This window comes from Manis javanica, chromosome 2 (genome assembly GCF_040802235.1).
Source record: "Manis javanica isolate MJ-LG chromosome 2, MJ_LKY, whole genome shotgun sequence".
Taxonomy (NCBI): Eukaryota; Metazoa; Chordata; class Mammalia; order Pholidota; family Manidae; genus Manis; species Manis javanica.
Window position 1 is genome coordinate 133,670,041 of NC_133157.1, and position 22,452 is coordinate 133,692,492.

Consider the following 22,452-nt stretch of genomic DNA (forward strand, 5'->3'; position numbering starts at 1 on the left):
TGGTTTGGAGAGTGCTTTTTGGAAATCTTAAAGGGGCAGGACAGGTCACTTAGACCAGAAGCAGGGAATCTGGGGATCTCTGGGCACTCTAACCCCCTGGGCAGCAGGGAGCACAGAGGCCCCTTACGGAGATAAATAGTCTCCTGGCTGCTCCCCCTCCAACGGGGCTCCACCATTTTGGAGGAACAGCCCCAGCCAGGCCAAGCCCACAGCAACAGCGGAGATAAACCCCAAAGCAACTGGGCAGGAAGCAGAAGCCCTGTCTGCGCACAGCTGCCCAGCACAAGCCACTAGAGGTCGCTATTCTCCCAGGAAAAGGCTACAAACCAACAAGAAGGGAAGCTCTTCCAGCGGTCACTTGTACCAGCTCTGCAAACTATCTCTATCACCATGAAAAGGCAAAACTACAGGCAGACAAAGATCACAGAGACAACACCTGAGAAGGAGACAGACCTAACTAGTCCTCCTGAAAAAGAATTCAAAATAAAAATCATGAACATGCTGACAGAGATGCAGAAAAAAATGCAAGAGCAATGGGATGAGATGCAGAGAAAAATGCAAGAGCAGTGGGATGAGATGCAGAGAAAAATGCAAGAGCAGTGGGATGAAGTCCGGAAGGAGATCACAGATGTCAGGAAAGAGATCACAGAAGTGAAACAATCCCTGGAAGGATTTATAAGCAGAATGGATAAGATGCAAGAGGCCATTGAAGGAATAGAAGCCAGAGAACAGGAACGTATAGAAGCTGACATAGAGAGAGATAAAAGGATCTCCAGGAATGAAACAACACTAAGAGAAATATGTGACCAATACAAAAGGAAAAACATTCGTATTATAGGGATACCAGAAGAGGAAGAAAGAGGAAAAGGGATAGAAAGTGTCTTTGAAGAAATAATTGCTGAAAACTTCCCCAAATTGGGGGAGGAAATAATCGAACAGACCATGGAATTATACAGAACCCCCAACAGAAAGGATCCAAGGAGGACAACACCAAGACACATAATAATTAAAATGGCAAGGATCAAGGACAAGGAAAGAGTTTTAAAGGCAGCTAGAGAGAAAAAGGTCACCTATAAAGGAAAACCAATCAGGCTAACATCAGACTTCTCAACAGAAACCCTACAGGCCAGAAGAGAATGGCATGATATACTTAATGCAATGAAACAGAAGGGCCTTGAACCAAGGATACTGTATCCAGCACGACTATCATTTAAATATGATGGTGGGATCAAACAATTCCCAGACAAGCAAAAGCTGAGGGAATTTGCTTCCCACAAACCACCTCTACAGGGCATCCTACAGGGACTGCTCTAGATGGGAACACCCCTAAAAAGAGCACAGAACAAAACACACAACATATGAAGAATGGAGGAGGAGGAATAAGAAGGGAGAGAAGAAAAGACTCTCCAGACAGTGTATATAACAGCTCAATAAGCGAGCTAAGTTAGGCAGTAAGATACTAAAGAAGCTAACCTTGAACCTTTGGTAACCACGAATCTAAAGCCTGCAATGGCAATAAGTACATATCTTTCAATAGTCACCCTAAATGTAAATGGACTTAATGCACCAATCAAAAGACATAGAGTAATAGAATGGATAAAAAAGCAAGACCCATCTATATGCTGCTTACAAGAAACTCACCTTAAACCCAAAGATAAGCATAGACTAAAAGTCAAGGGATGGAAAAACATATTTCAGGCAAACAACAGTGAGAAGAAAGCAGGGGTTGCAGTACTAATATCAGACAAAATAGACTTCAAAACAAAGAAAGTAACAAGAGATAAAGAAGGCCACTACATAATGATAAAGGGCTTAGTCCAACAAGAGGATATAACCATTCTAAATATATATGCACCCAATACAGGAGCACCAGCATATGTGAAGCAAATACTAACAGAACTAAAGAGGGAAATAGACTGCAATGCATTCATTGTAGGAGACTTCAACACACCACTCACCCCAAAGGATAGATCCACCGGGCAGAAAATAAGTAAAGACACACAGGCACTGAACAACACACTAGAACAGATGGACCTAATAGACATCTATAGAACTTTACATCCAAAAGCAACAGGATATACATTCTTCTCAAGTGCACATGGAACATTCTCCAGAATAGACCACATACTAGCTCACAAAAAGAGCCTCAGTAAATTCCACAATATTGAAATTCTACCAACCAATTTTTCAGACCACAAAGGTATGAAAGTAGAAATAAATTCTACAAAGAAAACCAAAAGGCTCACAAACACATGGAGGCTTAACAACATGCTACTAAATAATCAATGGATCAATGAACAAATCAAAATAGAGATCAAGGAATATATAGAAACAAATGACAACAACAACACTAAGCCCCAACTTCTGTGGGATGCAGCGAAAGCAGTCTTAAGAGGAAAGTATATAGCAATCCAGGCACACTTGAAGAAGGAAGAACAATCCCAAATGAATAGTCTAACATCACAATTATTAAAACTGGAAAAAGAAGAACAAATGAGGCCTAAAGTCAGCAGAAGGAGGGACATAATAAAGATCAGAGAAGAAATAAACAAAATTGAGAAGAATAAAACAATAGCAAAAATCAACGAAACCAAGAGCTGGTTCTTTGAGAAAATAAACAAAATAGATAAGCCTCTAGCCCAACTTATTAAGAGAAAAAGAGAGTCAACACAAATCAACATAATCAGAAATGAGAATGGAAAAATCACGACAGACTCCACAGAAATACAAAGAATTATTAAAGACTACTATGAAAACCTATATGCCAACAAGCTGGAAAACCTAGAAGAAATGGACAACTTCCTAGAAAAATACAACCTCCCAAGACTGACCAAGGAAGAAACACAAAAGTTAAACAAACCAATTACAAGCAAAGAAATTGAAACAGTAATCAAAAAACTACCCAAGAACAAAACCCCGGGGCTGGACGGATTTACCTCGGAATTTTATCAGACACACAGAGAAGACATAATACCCATTCTCCTTAAAGTGTTCCAAAAAATAGAAGAAGAGGGAATACTCCCAAACTCATTCTATGAAGCCAACATCACCCTAATACCAAAACCAGGAAAAGACCCCACCAAAAAAGAAAATTACAGACCAATATCCCTGATGAATGTAGATGCAAAAATACTCAATAAAATATTAGCAAACAGAATTCAACAGTATATCAAAAGGATCATACACCATGACCAAGTGGGGTTCATCCCAGGGATGCAAGGATGGTACAACATTCGAAAATCCATCAACATCATCCACCACATCAACAAAAAGAAAGACAAAAACCACATGATCATCTCCATAGATGCTGAAAAAGCATTTGACAAAATTCAACATCCATTCATGATAAAAACTCTCAGCAAAATGGGAATAGAGGGCAAGTACCTCAACATAATAAAGGCCATATATGATAAACCCACAGCCAGCATTATACTGAACAGCGAGAAGCTGAAAGCATTTCCACTGAGATCGGGAACCAGACAGGGATGCCCACTCTCCCCACTGTTATTTAACATAGTACTGGAGGTCCTAGCCACGGCAATCAGACAAAACAAAGAAATACAAGGAATCCAGATTGGTAAAGAAGAAGTTAAACTGTCACTATTTGCAGATGATATGATACTGTACATAAAAAACCCTAAAGACTCCACTCCAAAACTACTAGAACTGATATCGGAATACAGCAAAGTTGCAGGATACAAAATTAACACACAGAAATCTGTAGCTTTCCTATACACTAACAACGAATCAATAGAAAGAGAAATCAGGAAAACAATTCCATTCACCGTTGCATCAAAAAGAATAAAATACCTAGGAATAAACCTAACCAAAGAAGTGAAAGACTTATACTCTGAAAACTACAAGTCACTCTTAAGAGAAATTAAAGGGGACACTAATAAATGGAAACTCATCCCATGCTCATGGCTAGGAAGAATTAATATCGTCAAAATGGCCATCCTGCCGAAAGCAATATACAAATTTGATGCAATCCCTCTCAAATTACCAGCAACATTCTTCAATGAATTGGAACAAATAATTCAAAAATTCATATGGAAACACCAAAGACCCCGAATAGCCAAAGCAATCCTGAAAAAGAAGAATAAAGTAGGGGGGATCTCACTCCCCAACTTCAAGCTCTACTACAAAGCCATAGTAATCAAGACAATTTGGTACTGGCACAAGAACAGAGCCACAGACCAGTGGAACAGATTAGAGACCCCAGAAATTAACCCAAACATATATGGTCAATTAATATTTGATAAAGGAGCCATGGACATACAATGGCAAAATGACAGTCTCTTCAACAGATGGTGCTGGCAAAACTGGACAGCTACATGTAGGAGAATGAAACTGGACCATTGTCTAACCCCATATACAAAGGTAAACTCAAAATGGATCAAAGACCTGAATGTAAGTCACGAAACCATTAAACTCTTGGAAAAAAACATAGGCAAAAACCTCTTAGACATAAACATGAGTGATCTCTTCTTGAACATATCTCCCCGGGCAAGGAAAACAACAGCAAAAATGAGCAAGTGGGACTACATTAAGCTGAAAAGCTTCTGTACAGCGAAAGACACCATCAATAGAACAAAAAGGAACCCTACAGTATGGGAGAATATATTTGAAAATGACACATCTGATAAAGGCTTGACGTCCAGAATATATAAAGAGCTCACACGCCTCAACAAACAAAAAACAAATAACCCAATTAAAAAATGGGCAGAGGAACTGAACAGACAGTTCTCCAAAAAAGAAATACAGATGGCCAAGAGACACATGAAAAGATGCTCCACATCGCTAATTATCAGAGAAATGCAAATTAAAACTACAATGAGGTATCACCTCACACCAGTAAGGATAGCTGCCATCCAAAAGACAAACAACAACAAATGTTGGCGAGGCTGTGGAGAAAAGGGAACCCTCCTACACTGCTGGTGGGAATGTAAATTAGTTCAACCATTGTGGAAAGCAGTATGGAGGTGCATCAAAATGCTCAAAACAGACCTACCATTTGACCCAGGAATTCCACTCCTAGGAATTTACCCTAAGAACGCAGCAATCAAGTTTGAGAAAGACAGATGCACTCCTATGTTTATCGCAGCACTATTTACAATAGCCAAGAATTGGAAGCAACCTAAATGTCCATCTGTAGATGAATGGATAAAGAAGATGTGGTACATATACACAATGGAATACTACTCAGCCATAAGAAGTGGAAAAATCCAACCATTTGCAGCAACATGGATGGAGCTGGAGAGTATTATGCTCAGTGAAATAAGCCAGGCGGAGAAAGAGAAATACCAAATGATTTCACTCATCTGAGGAGTATAGGAACAAAGGAAAAACTGAAGGAACAAAACAGCAGCAGAATTACAGAACCCAAAAATGGACTAACAGGTACCAAAGGGAAAGGAACTGGGGAGGATGGGTGGGCAGGGAGGGATAAGGGGGGGGAAGAAGAAGGGGGGTATTAAGATTAGCATGCATGGGGGGGAGGGAGAAAGGGGAGGGTGGGCTGCACAACACAGAGAGGACAAGTAGTGACTCTACCACATTTTGCTAAGCTGATGGACAGTAACCGTAATGTGGTTGTTAGGGGGGACCTGATATAGGGGAGAGCATAGTAAACATAGTATTCTTCAGGTAAGTGTAGATTAAAAATTTTAAAAAAAAAAGAAAGAAAGAAAGAAAAGGGGGATTACTCCTTAACAGGATAAAACTATTGGTAAATCAAAGATCAACGCATGCTTTAAATATCCTTAATGTTGATCACTTAAAGGGTGTCAGATGATCAGCTATGGAGGTACTCTTTTCTGATAATATTCCTTTCTCTTAATTAAAAAAAAAAAAAAAAAAAAAAAAAGCAGTTACTGTGTGCTGACCTCCAATGAGTTCTGCACAGTGGTATAGAGGGCATGTCAAAGTGTGGGCAAAGGGTCTGTTTGTTTCTACGCAGAAGATCAAGGCCTAGCTTGGATACCCAGAAAATGAACTAAGATACGATATGAGGAGGAGCTTCCGGCATCAGCACTCTCTGGAGGACTCGTGCCGGGGGATGATCATCAAAAAGCCTCCACAGGGATCCGGACGATGCTGCGGTTGTGGCTGCATCCAGCCCACCGTCTCCTGGACTTGCCATGAGAAGGAGGAGGGAGATGTCTAGGCTGGCATGTGCATACAGTGAGACAACGAATTTGACCGAATCTGTACTGTTGGAACTCAACCAGGAGTTGGGAGGAGTGCAAGTTGTAGCACCCCAAAATCTCATGACTATAGACTATCTATGGTTAAAAGAACATATGGGATGTGAACAGATCCCAGAAATGGGCTGCTTTAATTTGTCTGATGGTTCAAGTACAGTTGGAAAATATCCATCATATCATAGATAAATTTTCACAAATGCCTAGGGTGCCTAAATGGTTTTCTTGGCTTCACTGGAGATGGCTGGTAATTATAGATTTGCTTTGTTTATGTCACCGTATTCCTATTATGTTAATATGTGTGTGCAAATTAGTTAGTAGTTTAAAACCTATACATATTTAAGGTACTATACAAGAAGATATGTCAAAGAAATAATCAATCCTCCCAAGTTTCCTTCATATGCTACATCTATAGCTTTTCTTCTTCCTTCCTAATTACAAACCTTAAATAGAATTCGTGCCTCATATCGAATTTACCGAGTATCATAATTCCTCCAGGTGGTAAAGATACCTCGAGACAAGTGCTGGGCATAGAAGCCACAGGGCATAAATCTGCAAAGAAGTAAAAAGCTAACCTTTGCAAACAATATGGCTTCTCTCTCACTTACCAACTTTACATTTCCCTGTATGGCCCCGGAAGATGACTGGTTAGCCAGAGACGGGTAAGATTCCTCAAGGGAGGAACAACCTAAGACAGGCACAGTCGCAGGGGGGCCATCAGGTGAGAATTTGGGGATCAACAGTGGTGAGGCTCAGAACCTCACCCCCCCTGCTTTGAGAGAAATCTTCTGCATCCGTGGATGTCTTGCTGCCCTTGTCTAGCCTGGATTAATACTTAGTCCATAGGCACACAACTGATCATCTGATCATCTACATTTGCCTTCTTACAGCACTAAACTATGTTTTCTACCTTTATCTTGCATCTACCTACCACTTCAGCATTTTATTAAAAATAAAAATAATAATAATAATAGGAGAAATGTGGGATCAACATATAAATCAAGTACAAAAATCAAATGAATATTCATATTTGACCTGATGGTTTATAGGTCATATTGCATGATCAAAACCGAAAGTTTCTGTGATGAATGCCCTTGTACTGTTCACCATGTAAGAATTTATTCACTCTGTAAGAATTCGTTCACCATGTAAGAACTTGTTCGTTATGCTTCAGAAGATTGGAGACTGACGAGAATTAGGCTTGAGATGGATTAATGATTGTACATTGAGCATTGACCCCCCTATACTGAATTTTATTGTTGTTAACAACCATTTGATCAATAAATATGAGAGATGCCCTCTCAAAAAAAAAAAAAAAAAAAAAAAAAAAAAAAAAACCGTGACCCTTAAAACATATGTTTGGAAATACTCATATTATGCTGTTGCAGTTCAAAGAATCAGTCTGTATTTTTATTTAGAATTTTGATGTTCAAATTTAGTCCATCTATTTTATGCACAATTAACCCATAATTCATTATGTAGACTAATGCAGATATTGAAAACAGCCTGTTGTAACATAAAAATACATTAAAATGTTTTTAAGATTATTATGAAAAAAAAAAAAAAAAAAAAAACTGGGCCAACAATATTGAAGCCTATACAACTACATTACGCCTTAAGAAAACTCCACATGCAGGAATTTAAATTAACTGGGCAGTTATAAACCCACATTACAAACGATATTAGATTCCAACATACTTTACTAAAGAATCCATGCTAAATTCCTGTAAATGAAAATACACCCTAAGATAAACTTTTCTAATGTGTGTTCACATGTTAGTATGAAATATGTGGTCACATATTTTAAAGAAATATTGCCTCTGTTTAAGCAATAATCCACTAAAAAAACACCACATTTGACTTTTCAGGACAACACTAACAAACAAGGAAGGGCAATGCTCTTAAGATCTGCATGTCTGAGTTTTATTTGTACAGTTCAGAAAAGAATCCTGTTAACAGGACTCAAGAAAATCACTCTGAGAAACTAAGAGTCACCTCCCAGACTAGGAGACAGCACTACAGGAATAGAAACGTACTCCAGAGAAAACATTTTGACTGATTTCCTGCATGTAGACACTATGGTAGATGCTGGAAATGCAGATGGGACATCTAACCCCTTGGGTCTCTATGGCAGCCACAGACCTAGGGGCAAACAGCCAGGAACATGGCAGCCAAGTTCCCAGATGTCCCGTCCCCTAGGGCATGGGTCCATCAGAGCAAACGGCAGGTCTGAGGGGCAGCAGGAGAACCCAGATCTGTTTTGAGAAGCCATACGCAGAATATCATAGATGACTGATTACACTGAACACATAGTTAAGATGAATCACTCCTCTGCTCTTAATTGGGAATGAGGCCCTCATGTTTGGTTTGAATAAAAGTATGCCTTTGTTTGGGTACATCCACTTTCATCCACTTGCAAAGGTTTTACTTGTCATATGGGCTCGACCTAGAGAACCTATGCCAGAGACAGAAAAGCAGTAGTTACCAGCTAAGAGTCCACAGCTGAAACTCTATAAAATGCCACTTCCTGCTCTTCCAAACTGCAGTTCTTTCTAGAGGTTTACTGCTGATCTAACACAGGAAGATTGTTCAGATAAGATGGAGCAGCCTGCAGCCCCACCTGCTGGCCATGCCACATGGGCCTCTCCAGGCAAATCCGGCACACGCGTGCCTGTAGGGGCAGAGCAGACTCCCTTCCAGATGCAGCAAACAAGTCCTTAGACAATCCCCACATATTCCCAAAGGCTTAAAGAAAGGCAAAACTTCCCCTTCTCTGCCACCACAGGGAGACTGTGCCAAAGAGAGAATTTTTTGAAACTTATTTTTGTACCTACACATCAACAAAATATGTGAGTTCATCCTAATGTGAGTAAGAAGCGAGAAAACATAAATAATCAAAGTGCAGTGCTCATACATACATGCTTTTCTTGTTAACACCTCACATGCCCTCAATTACAGTGAATGCAAGCATCAACTCAGGTCTCAGGAGATCTGGATGGGGAGACCCCCAGGGGTGGACACACCTGCATGTCTAAGTCCTTCTCGATCCCCTCAGAAAAAAATCCTAAGAAACTGTCACGGGTCTGTATCAGAAATGACTCCTCTTAACCAGTGATATTCCTCACAAGTACATCTCTCCAAAAACATTATTTCATATATCCATCAGCTGCAAAAATAATCAGAGTGCGACAGATGTGAACCACCTACTGTTAAGTGCTCTCAAAGCTAAAACATGTACTTCCATTAGCTCCTGTAATACAAACATATTCTTGGCTCATTTTATACAAAACAAAAATAAAATCTTTCAGACAATCAAACACAGCAATTGGAAATAGAATGTAACTAATAGGTTCTTTAAATAACACCTAGAGAGACTACTCTGGGATCAGACTTCAAGTCAAGACCTATCCAGGACCCGGGCAACCTTCAGGGAATTACCCAATCTCCCTCTGCCTCAGTTTATCTCCACAGAACAGGCCATCTGGACTCACTGTGAGGACTCTTTTTTTCAACATGACCGACAGACACAGGACTCACTTCTGCTTCCCTTTCCAACACGACCCCAGTCCTGCCTGGTTCTCTGCCTACTGTCCTCTATCCGTGTCATGAGAAGTTCACAATGGCACAACAGGGGCACATCAAGATCCCAGCACCCTTCTCTCTACACACAGAACTCCCTCTTTAGCCCAGCTCTCTGGTCTGAGCAGAAGTCTCTTGGTCCAGTGTGGGAGAACAGCCAGTTAGAGAGAAGGCCCCTGGCATTTTACAATGGGGAAGGTATAGGTGAGTCAGGACACAGGTAAGCATTAAACTTCTCAAAATAAAAAGCTTGGGAGAAAAGATGTGTACGCTCGGGAATGAGGAAATATAGTGGGACTCTGACTCGCCTTGAGTACCTGTGACCTTTAGTACCAGTGACAGATGGTTCTCTGGGCCCAGAGTGACCTTGCCCTAGAAGTAGATAAAAAGCAGCTGCTCATGGCCCACCCTCAGCCCTTCTGCTTTCCAGTGTGCATCACTCAGCACAGACTGGCTAGAAGTTGTCCACCCCACAGTCTTGAGCAGAACCAACAGGACTGAGACCCACAAGAGGGTGGAGACATGGGGAGAACACATGAGGCTCTCAGTCCCCACTACCACCCTGTATAAACAACTGAGAATCAGCTATAGCTACCCCAGCTGGTAGAAGAAAGGCCTCTCTGATGTCATGATTAAATAATTCCTGCACAGAAGCTCTAAGAATGCACTAAGATAGCCATGCATGATCTAACATCTCTGTACCCTAGATCTAAGACACCCCTATTTCAATCTCAAGCTTCTTAAAAAAAACTTTGTCCTACTTTCCCTCTGAACACTGTATTATTTTTGAACATTAAGTCTAAAACTTAGTATGTAATGCTCAACACAGAAACAGACTGAGATTAGAGAACCCGGCACTGCAGAGCAAAACATGAGCCAGTACTCATCACTAGAAGGTGCTCCCTGGGCACAGCAGCAGGCAGGGCTCCTCTGGAAAAGCAGAGGCTCACATGGCAGGTACAGTGCCATGTGATAGGCTGGCACAGTCCAGAGGGGGTGGGGAGGGCAGCTCAGGGACAGGAGACAGGATACATACATGGTGCACTGGACAGAGGTCCTGCTCATGGGCTGGATGGGACACAGTGGGCAAGTCACTGGAAGGACGGCCACATAATTCATTGTGAAGGGTCAGACCAGGAGAAGAGCAAGTTGCCTGAGCTGCCAAACAGATGGCCAGGCAGAGGTACTCAGTCCAGAACAAGGTCAGTTTGTGTGTCTTCTCCCAGAACAGACCCTGCAAATATCTAATATCAAAACTGGATGAAAATTATCTCAATGAGAGGAATTAGGAATGGCTGTGAGGACACCAGGCAGACACTCTCAACAAATGGCATCCATGCCACCAACCCTGTATTATTTCCTGGTGCTCCCCCACCTTGCCCCATTCTGTTCCCATCCAATTTCTTGTGAGAACAGCAATGCCTTCTCTTTATCTTCTAAATTCTTTGAAATCTCAAAAAGGGAGCTAAATGTCTGGTGAAAGAGTATCCATTTTGAAAGACAGTGGAGTTGGAAATTACTACTGAAAATTAAGATAACAATTAAGTTTTAATATCCACCCTCAAAACTTTTTCCTAAATAGTTAAAAAGAAATCTCTAAACAACTATGACTCACTCCGTATGGCCCTGGAAAACATTCACGGAGTGGATGGAAGGGTCCCTGAAATCCCAAAGACGGAAAGTCGTGTCACGGGAGGAGGTCACCACGAGCCGCTGGGTGGGGTGTGTGCAACAGTGCGTTAGCTCCTGGTCATGCCCTACAACCAAAGATGACAAAAATGCAAGATCATCCACCTGCAGACACAGTTACAAAGAGGCTTTCTAGAAAAACACAAGAATCAATAAACAGTCTTCATGGCCTCCAATGCTAGTACACTCTACAAAAGTAAACGTAAAGAGTCACTTAACAACAGCACAGTGGCATCACAGTGCCACTGCTCCTCCCTCAGGAGTTGGAAGTCCTTCACTCGCATTTAAAGGGAGCAGGGAAATGGGTATGAGTGTAATCCACTTCCTGATCCTAACAGAAGGTCTGGTAAGTCTCTTTAACTGGCCATGTGTTTGAAAATGCAATTCTTAATTCTTTACTTCCAGAATAACCTCTGATAATATAATATATGGAGCCCTCCGTAAAATGAGGGCTTCAACACTCAATGTGGTAATGCACTGACAAATATGTAAAACTATCAGTGGTGGAAAAAATTCTAAGATGACCTAGAGACCCACATGGGGCTATGCACACCCTTTGTGATACCTTCCCTTGGTTGGACAGAACCTGCAAATGTAATGAGATGTTGTCACTCGGGTACTCTTGGTACATTATAAGGCAAATGGATTTTGCAAATGTAAGCAAAGCCTCCAAATCAGGTGGCTTTGAGTTAATCAAAATAAAGATGTCCTAGGTGAGCCTGACCTAACCAGGTGGGCCCTTTAAAAGGGTCTAGATGGAGATGCTCTCCTGATGGCCTGGAAGAAAGCAGACAGCCATGTGGTGAAACACCTCTAGTGGCAGTCCCAAGGGACCTCAGGATGCTAAGAGCAGTCCCCCAGCAGACAACTAACAAGAAAATGGAGACCTCAATCATACACACCCAAGGAACTGACTCCTTCCAACAACAGTAAGAGGACCCCAAGCCTCAAAAGAGATCACAGCCCCAGGCAACACCTTCATTTCACCTGTGAGACCCTGAGCAGAGAGCCAGTGAACATGTGCCTAGAATTCCTGACCCAGGGAAACCACGAGGTTATAAATCCATGTTTTTTGAAGGTACTAGGTTCATGGACATTTTGTTACAAAGCAACAGAAAACAAATATACCACCCATATTTCAAATATCTAGATATTACATGCTATAATTAAATCCCCTAAAGGTCAGATAAAATTTAGCTACCAACAGTTCTTTTAGTTAGAAAGATCTCTGAAATCACTACCTGATTGCTAGGAGAACTAAAACCATTCGGGACAAGTAATTTACAAGGTAAGATGTAAACACATGCACATAAAGCCAAAGTAGACAAGTGGAAAATACAAAAATTTAGAGTACCTGTCAGAGAGTGAACAAGTTCTGACGTCTCCACATCATACAGATTCGCTGTTCTGTCCCAGGAGGCTGTCACTGCCTGCTTCCCCCCAACCAGCCAGTCAGCAGCTATGACTACGCCCTGGTGACTCTTAAGAGATGTTAGTGGCACCCGGATAGTAGGACAGTCACTGGACACGTCTCCATCTCCATCAGGCTCATCTTTATCAGAGCACTCTACTTCATCTTCACCACAGACCTGCTGCTGAAGGTGAGAGCAGAGAAAAAATTCACTGGGAATTTTGAGTCTTTTGTGTCATGACTACACAATCAGACTGTTATCATTTGTCTTTCTAGAACTTAATCATCATTAGGATCAATACCAGCACAGTATCTAGTATATAATTGGTGCTCAATAAATGTTTACTAACTTACTGATTATCTACTTGGCTAAAACCCAGGGTCAAATAGAAGAAAATTATGGCCACTATGACATCAAACAAGCTACAGTCCATTTCCACAAACCAATAAAATGGCATATAAAATCATTTTCAACATTAAAGTTTTACCACATATTAGAATAAATGAATAAAACTAAACAGATACAATTGAAAGTCAGTAGTTTACCACATTAAAAAAAAGACATTTCAAATCTCAGGAATCTAAGATATACTTAGAATTATATTGCTATAATGATAGACATGAGAGTTCACTTTATTTTCCTACAATATCAAGTCTTTTGTCAAAAGCAAAAGATAAAATAAAAACATAATAGTCAGCCTAGGCTTCAGGTCTTCAGTTTATCTATTCATTCAACAAATATTTATTAGGTGCTTACACAGTGCCAGACTGGATGCCGATCACACAGCAGACAAGGGGAGAGACGACCTGTCGGACATGTACATAGGGAACAATGCACAGGCCAGGTGACGAGGGTTCTAGAGTCAGAGAAACTGACAAAGTCCCCACCTCTCAGAACTTACACACTAGCAAGGAGGACTGACCATACACCTGGGCACATGCACTTGTGCACACACATACTAGCATGGGAATATGCTATGTTTACACAAATACTAGTGTGATTAATATTTGTCACATGTACACACATACTATAGGGATTTGTGTCCCATGTACACACACAGGTTCAGGCAAGAATAAGCACTAAGGAGAAAAATAGAGCAGGCTGATGGGATGGACAGTCATGAGGGCTGCTCTCTTATACAGAACCATCACACAAACAAAACACTCTCTGCTAAAGTAACATTTGAGTTGAGACATGAAGCACAGGAGTAAGGCTGCAAATATTCAAGGGAACAGCATTTCCGACAGGGCAACAACAGGTGCAAAAACCCTGAGAAGGGAGTAGACTAGTAGACTGAATGCTACACAAACAGCAAGATCGTGGGGCTGATGAAATCAAGAGATGTCTCCCGGGGATAGCTCATCTTAAACCCGGCAGACCATGAAAAGGACTTTGACTTTTACTCTGTGTGATGGAAAATCACCAGACAATTTTGAACAAGGAAGTAAGAAGTCTGTGTCATGCCTTAAAGGACCACTTTGCTCTGTGAATACACCACAGAGGAAAAACATGAAAGGGGTATCATGGGCTGAAATGTGTCCTTTCAAAATCCATATGCTGATTCCTCAACCCCCAGTACTATGGAATATGACTTACACGGAGATGGGGCCATTAAAGGGGTAATTAAGGTAAAATGAGGTCATTAGGGTGGGCTCTAATCCTGTAAGACTGGTGTTGTTCTAAGAGATCAGGACACTGACACACACAGAGGGATGACCATGTGAGGGCACATGGAGGAAGCAGCATGTACACACCCAGGAAAAGGCCTCAGGAGAAACCAGTAGTGCAGACACCCCAATCTCAAACTTCCAGCCACCCAGGCTGAATGGTGTTAAAGCCACCTCTCTGCAGCACTTTGTCACAGCAGGTGGAGCACACTGACAAAGGGGGAACTGGCAGGAGATGATCACAAAGTGAAGGTAAGAAAAGGCAGCCTAGACTCAGGTAGTAAAAGAACATCTGAGTTAGAATACCCTTAGAGTAAATCTTCAGGACATACTGTTTTCCAAATGGAGGATGATAAAAAATCATGGATAATTTAGAGGTGTTTGGTCTAAACAACAGGGTGAAGTATGGGTGATGGAGGCATTTCCTGAGATGGGGAACAAAACAGAAGGAGGAAGCAGCTTGGGGACCATCCAGAGTCCAGTTTAGACACATCAGTTTTGCACCATCTGTAAGACTCCCAAGTGGAGAGTGAGTGAGCAGTTAAAGAGGTCTACAGAGTCTGTAGATAGAGTCGGGGATGGAATACAGTTTGGGAGTGAGCAGCAAGGGATGGTCTGAGATCAGCTAGAGACTCATGTGAGAGGGAAATAGGTGGAAGGACAGGCAGGAGGTGGCCCACACAAGGTGGGAACTGCGTGCTGGAGAGAGGACCATAGTCCTAAATACGAGTAAGGAACCCAGGAATGCTGAAGTGTCTGTTGGATGGGCAACACAGAGGAGAATCTGCTGAGTGAGGCCACCAGCTAAAGCAGAACAGAGGTGACCCAAGAAGAGTATGTGGAGGGAGCAGATCCAGGGTCTGAGTAAGGAAACCAGAAACATGAGGTCCCAGACAGGCTGTGTGGTAGAATGCTTGTATAGTTTCAGGATGGATGCCACTGCACCAGACAGCAGGGAGGGAGATGGGAATCTGCAGAGAGGAGAGTGTGAGGAAGTCACCCGGGAGTGTCCCAGCCCAGAGCACTCAGTCAGATACAGGAGAGGACAAAGGAAGAACAGATGGAACCAGAGGTGGGATTTCTCCAGAGAGGACTCACAGTCTAGTGAGAAAGTTAACATAACACAATGATACAGTTATCTATTCCAAATTGCACTCAACTCTATAAAACGAAAGTACTGGATGCTCTGAGAGTCACACTGGAGGTGTGCAACAGAGTGGTGTCTGCAGGACGAGGAGGGCTCTGGGAGCATGAGGCAGACAGTCTAAAGGAAGAAAGGGCCAAGCAGGGGCCCCAATGGGAGGAGAAGGCAGCGAGTTCAAGGCAGTAAGAGTATCCTGTTTGGGCTGCGGTCGGAACAGTGACAAACAGGCTGGAGGGTCAGCAAAGGGCTCATTTAGGTGACAGGTGCAACTCTTGACAGGCCACTCCTGACATCATACAGAGAAGACACTCCTGAGACAGGAAGACTAGTCAGGAAACTAGTTAGTGACCTGGACTAGAGATGATACCACCGACGGGTTAACAGCACCCTCCCCTCCACATGACGATCTCTGCCCCCAGGAGGATAACCTGCTCAAGTGAAAGGACCTCTGATTGTACACCACATCTGGTAGAGGAGCAATCCATTTGCTATCAATTCCTGGGCTGTCGCAGCTCAGAACTTTCCTTCAGGTGACACTGGTTCCCAAGGCCCAGGCTTTTCAGTGCCCCTAGACACTCCTGAAGTCCCCCTTTACTTCTGCTGCCCCTGGGTGGCCAGGGGGTTTTGGATGGCTCTGTGGGCAGGTGCAGAAGAGGGCCACTGGGTGGGGCCATGGCTCCCATCCTCCCTCTGCCTACAAGATGCCCAGCAGAGACCTCTTGGTGGGTGTTACAGAAGGGGTGTCTCAGAGAGAGAGAGAAAGAGAATTATTCAGGAACTGGATTCAGCAAAATGTCATGGATTAGATGGAAATGGAGGAAGGGAGCCTGAAAGAAGGGACATATCAGACATAATCCCAAACATCCTGACAGCTTTGTTTGCTGTCACACACCAAACCTATAGCAGTGAACCTAATAGGCTATTCACTATGCATTTTAAAGGAAGGAAGAGACAAGCGGACAAGGAATGAGTAGTTTCCTCAGAGGTGGAAGCTGGCCAAGGCTGGGGGAGTCCATGTGTGTGGTCTTGAAACAGTCCAGTGAGGAGACCTCAGGTGCCAGAACAGAGGCCAGAGTGCAGAAGAGCAGCCTAAAGATCCCATTTCAAAAGCCCTAGTTATCAGGATCCATGTTGAACAAAATCAGAACATTCACAGAAGTCATTTTTCCAAACTACACAAGGAATTGAGATATTTTAAAATGTTAATCATATTAAAGAATAATTATCAGATATTCTAACCCTAATGTGGCAAAGGGAAGAGGTGAAAGTGTGGGAACTGTTTACGCCCTTCTGCAAACTTCTTGGGCATGATCTATTTAAAACTTCAGTCATTTTTGATGCCAGCAACATTTGAACAGAATGCCCAAGAATTGCCAAATTTAACACTGACTACATATGCCCTGAGCACCAGCACTCCACAGAATCAACAAATCACTGACTCAGGGGTTCCAATGTAGGAAAGGTCAAAGGAAATCACAAGGTAACCTGTTTTGATTTTCACATTTTAACCCCTCTAAAATTAATTGCTCAGTAGCATACAACTAGTGTGACACAGTGATTAACAGGTTATCTAAAAGGTTTTACAGTACAACGCACAAATATTTCTTTATAATATAGTGGATGTCAAGTAAAACTCCCTGTTACAAATTAAAAATAGAAAACCTCTGCCATAAGCTACACCGTTTCAAAATGAACAAGATCTTCACAGATTAGTATATTTTAAAATACAGAAGGAACCTCTAAGTAAACCTGAGCCAAAACTGGCTGGGAAAAACTTCAGAAAACAAAGGGCTTTTGCTTGAAGAGCACCATGTGCTCTGGGCAGTAACTGCAGAGGCACCCACACTCTGCACCAGGAAGGAGTGAGCTCTCCCCTCCCAGCAGAGCTGTAGAAACAGTCCACGCATGACGATGCAGGCCTATTTCTCATTAAGACGGGGCTTCCCCTGGCTACCCCAAATCCTCAGGCAGCAACTATTAAAGCATGGAAAGTCCCTTTGTCTAACAAAGCAAAATCGTCAACAAGAAAGTAAATTTACTATAATAAATAGACTGTTAAGTTCTTTTTAATGTATACTGTATATGAGTTTTCTCTCTCATACAACTGGTGTTTTAAATTTTATTTCTGGGGGGAAAAGCCCATACATCAACTCATTTTCTGAGCTTTCTGACCTTTAATCTTCACCTTATTTCCCTGCCTTCTGCTCCATCAGCATTCACCGCCTGCTTCTTGAAATGCACACCTTAAGTACAGCATGGAAGAAATGGTTTCATAATTCCACAAAGGAAAAAACTTTGTTAAAATAAAATGGATAAGCCCAAGGGAGGAGCCAAGATGGTGGCGTGAGTAGAGCAATGGAAATTTCCTCCCAAAACCATATATATTTTTGAAAATACAACAAACACAACTATCCCAAAAAGAGAGACCAGAAGATAAAGGACAATAGCCAGGCTACATCTTCACCTGCAAGAACCCAGCGCGTCACGAAGAGGGTAAGATACAAGCTGCGGCCCAGCAGGACCCGAGCGCCCCTCACCCCACCTCCCGGCGGGAGGAGAGGAGTCGGAGCAGGGAGGGAGGGAGTGGGAGCCCAGGACTGCTAAATACCTAGTCCTAGCCATCCGCACGGGGAGCACAGACATACAGTGCATGGGGTGCTGGATACTAGGGAAACGTAACAGTAAAACCTGCGAGGGGGTCCCCACAGCCAGCACCCCTGGGACAAAGAAAAGTGAGTGCTTTTTGAAAGTCTTAAAGGGACAGGGACTCCACAACTGGACAGAAGCATCTCAGGACACTCAGCTCAGCAGCTGGGAATCCCGGGGAACTCCGGGCACCCTAACCCGTGGGCAGCAGCCTGACGCCCCTCACGGCGATAAACAGCCTCCCGCCCATTCCCCCTCTGATGTTGCTCTGCTGAGCAACAGACTGAGAGCAGCCACGCCCAAAGCAACCAAGGAGCTTAGTCCACAGAAGGCTGTCAAGAATCAGAGACCACGTCTGCGTGCAGCTGCCCAGCACAAACAGCTAGGGGTCTCTGTTCTCCCAGGAGAGTAAGGCCACAAACTAGCAAGAAGGGACGTTCTCCCAGCTGACACATGCGCCAGCTCCCCACAACTACCTCCATCACTATAAAAAGTCGGAAGAATTTCATCCAGACCAAAATCACAGAGACAACCCCTGAGAAGGAGCTTGGAGAGATAGACATAACCAATCTCCCTGAAAAAGAATTCAAATTAAAGTTCATAACCATGCTGATGGAGCTGCAGAGAAAAATGCAAGAGCTAACACACAAAGTAGGGAGGGAGAATACAGAAATAAAACAATCTCTGGAAGGATTTAAAAGCACAATGGATGAGATACAGGAGGCCATTGATGGAACAGAAACCAGAGAACAAGAACACATAGAAGCTGACACAGAGAGAGATAAAAGGATCTCCAGGAATGAAACAATATTAAGACAACTGTGTGACCAATCCAAAAGGAACAATATCTGCATTATAGGGGTACCAGAAGAAGAAGAGAGAGAAAAAGGGATAGAAAGTATCTTTGAAGAAATAATTGCTGAAAACTTCCCCAAACTGGGAGAGGAAATAGTTGCTCATACCACAGAAGTACACAGAACTTCCAACAGAAGGGACCCAAGAAGGACAATACCAAGACATAAAATAATTAAAATGGCAAAGATCAAGGACAAGGACAGAGTTTTAAAGGCAGCTAGAGAGAGAAGAAAGGTCACCTACAAAGGAAAACCCATCAGACTCCTCAACAGAAACTTTACAGGCCAGAAGAGAATGGCATGATATATTTAATGCAATGAAACAGAAGGGCCTTGAACCAAGAATACTGTATCCAGCACAATTATCATTTCAATATGAAGGAGGGATTAAACAATTCCCAGACAAGCAAAAGTTGAAGGAATTTGCCTCCCACAAACCACCTCCACAGGGTATTTTAGAGGGACTGCTATAGATGGAAGCACTCCTAAGACTAAACAGATGTCACCAGAGAAAATAAAATCACAACAAAGAAAGCAGATCAACCAAATACTAACTAAAGGCAAAAAATAAAATCAATAGCCACAAAAGTAGTCAAAGGAAACACAAAAGAGCACAGAATAAAACACCTAATATATAAAGAATGGAGGAGGAGGAATAAGAAGGGAGAGAAATAAAGAATCATCAGACAGTGTTTATAATAGCTCAATAAGCGAGTTAAGTTAGACACTAAGACACTAAAGAAGCTACCCTTGAACCTTTGGTAACCACGAATCCAAAGCCTGCTATGGCAATAAGTACATATCTTTCAATAATCACCCTAAATGTAAATGGACTGAATGCACCAATCAAAAGACACAGAGTAACAGAATGGATAAAAAAGCAAGACCCATCTATATGCTGCTTACAAGAGACTCACCTCAAACCCAAAGACATGCACAGACTAAAAGTCAAGGGATGGAAAAAGATATTTCATGCAAACAACAAGGAGAAAAAAGCAGGTGTGGCAGTACAAGTATCAGACAAAATAGACTTCAGAACAAAGAAAGTCACAAGAGATAAAGAAGGACATTACATTAATGATAAAGGGGTCAGTCCAACAAGAGGATATAACCATTATAAATACATATGCACCCAACAAAGGAGCAACAGCATGTGAAACAAATACCGACAGAATTAAAGGAGGAAATAGAATACAATACATTCACTTTAGGAAACCCCAACACACCACTCAGTCCAAAGGATAGATCCACCAGACAGAAAATAAGTAAGGACACAGAAGCACTGAACAACACACTAGAACAATTGGACCTAATAGACATTTACAGAATACATCCAAAAGCAACAGGATACACATTATTCTCAAGTGCACATGGAACATTCTCCAGAATAGACCACATACTAGCTCACAAAAAGAGCCTCAGTAAATTCCACAATATTGAAATTCTACCAACCAATTTTTCAGACCACAAAGGTATGAAAGTAGAAATAAATTCTACAAAGAAAGTAAAAGGCTCCCAAACACATGAGGGCTTAACAACATGCTCCTAAATAATTAATGGGTCAATGACCAAATTAAAATAGAGATCAAGCAATATATGGAAACAAATGACAACAACAACACAAAGCCCCAACTTCTGTGGGATGCAGTGAAAGCAGTTTTAAGAGGAAAGTATATAGCAATCCAGGCATATTTAAAGAAGGAAGAACAATCCCAAATGAATAGTCTAATGTCACAATTATCGAAATTGGAAAAAGAAGAACAAATGAGGCCTAAAGTCAGCAGAAGGAGAGACATAATAAGGATCAGGTAAGAAATAAATAAAATTGAGAAGAATAAAACAATAGAAATAAATCAATGAAACCAAGAGCTGGTTCTTTGAGAAAATAAACAAAATAGATAAGCCTCTAGCCAGACTTATTAAGAGAAAAAGAGAGTCAACACACATCAACAGAATCAGAAACGAGGAAGGAAAAATCACGACGGACCCCACAGAAATACAAAGAATTATTAGAGAATACTATGAAAACCTATATGCTAACAAGCTGGAAAACCTAGAAGAAATGGACAATTTCCTAGAAAAATACAACCTTCCAAAACTGACCAAGGAAGAAACAGAAAATCTAAACAGACCAATTACCAGGAAAGAAATGGAATAGGTAATCAAAAAACTACCCAAGAGCAAAACTCCCAGGCCAGATGGATTTACCGCAAAGTTTTATCAGACATACAGAGAAGATATAATGCCCATTCTCCTTAAAGTTTACCAAAAAATAGAAGAGGAGGGAATACTCCCAAACTCACTGTATGAAGCCAACATCACCCTAATACCAAAACCAGGCAAAGACCACACCAGGAAGGAAAATTACAGACCAATATCCCTGATGAACATAGATGCAAAAATACTCAACAAAATATTAGCAAACCTCAAAAATACATCAAAAGGATCATACACCCTGACCAAGTGGAATTCATTCCAGGGATGCAAAGATGGCACAACATTCAAAAATCCATCAACATCATCCACCACAGCAACAAAAAGAAGGACAGAAACCACATGATCATCTCCATAAATGCTGAAAAAGCACTCGACAAAATTCAACACCCATTCATTATAAAAACTCTCAACAAAATGGGCAAAGAGAGCAAGTACCTCAACATAATAAAGGCCATATATGATAAACCCACAGCCAACATCATACTGAACCGCGAGAAGCTGAAAGCTTTTCCTCTAAGATCAGGTACAAGATCAGGATGTCCACTCTTCTTCCCAGTGTTATTCAACATAGTACTGGAGGTCCTAGCCATGGCAATCAGACAAAACAAAGAAATACAAGGAATCCAGACTGGTAAAGAAGACGTTAAACTGTCACTATTTGCAGATGACATGATATTGTACATAAAAATCCCTAAAGACTCCACTCCAGAACTACTAGAACTGATACCGGAATTCAGCAAAGTTGCAGGATACAAAATTAACACACAGAAATCTGTGGCTTTCTTATACACTAACAATGAACTAATAGAAAGAGAAATCAGGAAAACAATTCCATTCACAACTGCATCAAAAAGAATAAAATACCTAGGAATAAACCTAACCAAGGAAGTGAAAGATCTATACCTTGAAAACTATAAGACACTCTTAAGAGAAATTAAAGAGGACACTAACAAATGGAAACTCATCCCATGCTCTTGGCTAGGAAGAATCAATATTGTAAAAATGGCCATCCTGCCCATAACAATATACAGATTTGATGCA

The 22,452-nt window shown here is 41.7% G+C and overlaps 1 protein-coding gene across 4 annotated transcripts in view; it reads right to left on the bottom strand.

The window, feature by feature from the left end:
- WDR37 (WD repeat domain 37) overlaps positions 1–22,452 on the bottom strand; it is an 87,510-nt gene that overhangs the window by 17,819 nt on the left and 47,239 nt on the right. For 3 of the 4 annotated variants that reach the window (XM_036993715.2, XM_036993716.2, XM_073229478.1), the window contains 2 exons: positions 12,826–13,066; positions 11,398–11,539 (listed from right to left, as the gene is read on the bottom strand). In XM_036993715.2, coding sequence (XP_036849610.1) covers positions 11,398–11,539; positions 12,826–13,066 — 383 coding nt within the window. The remainder of the gene's footprint in view (positions 1–11,397; positions 11,540–12,825; positions 13,067–22,452) is intronic. The other variant, XM_036993717.2, reaches the window with a different exon arrangement.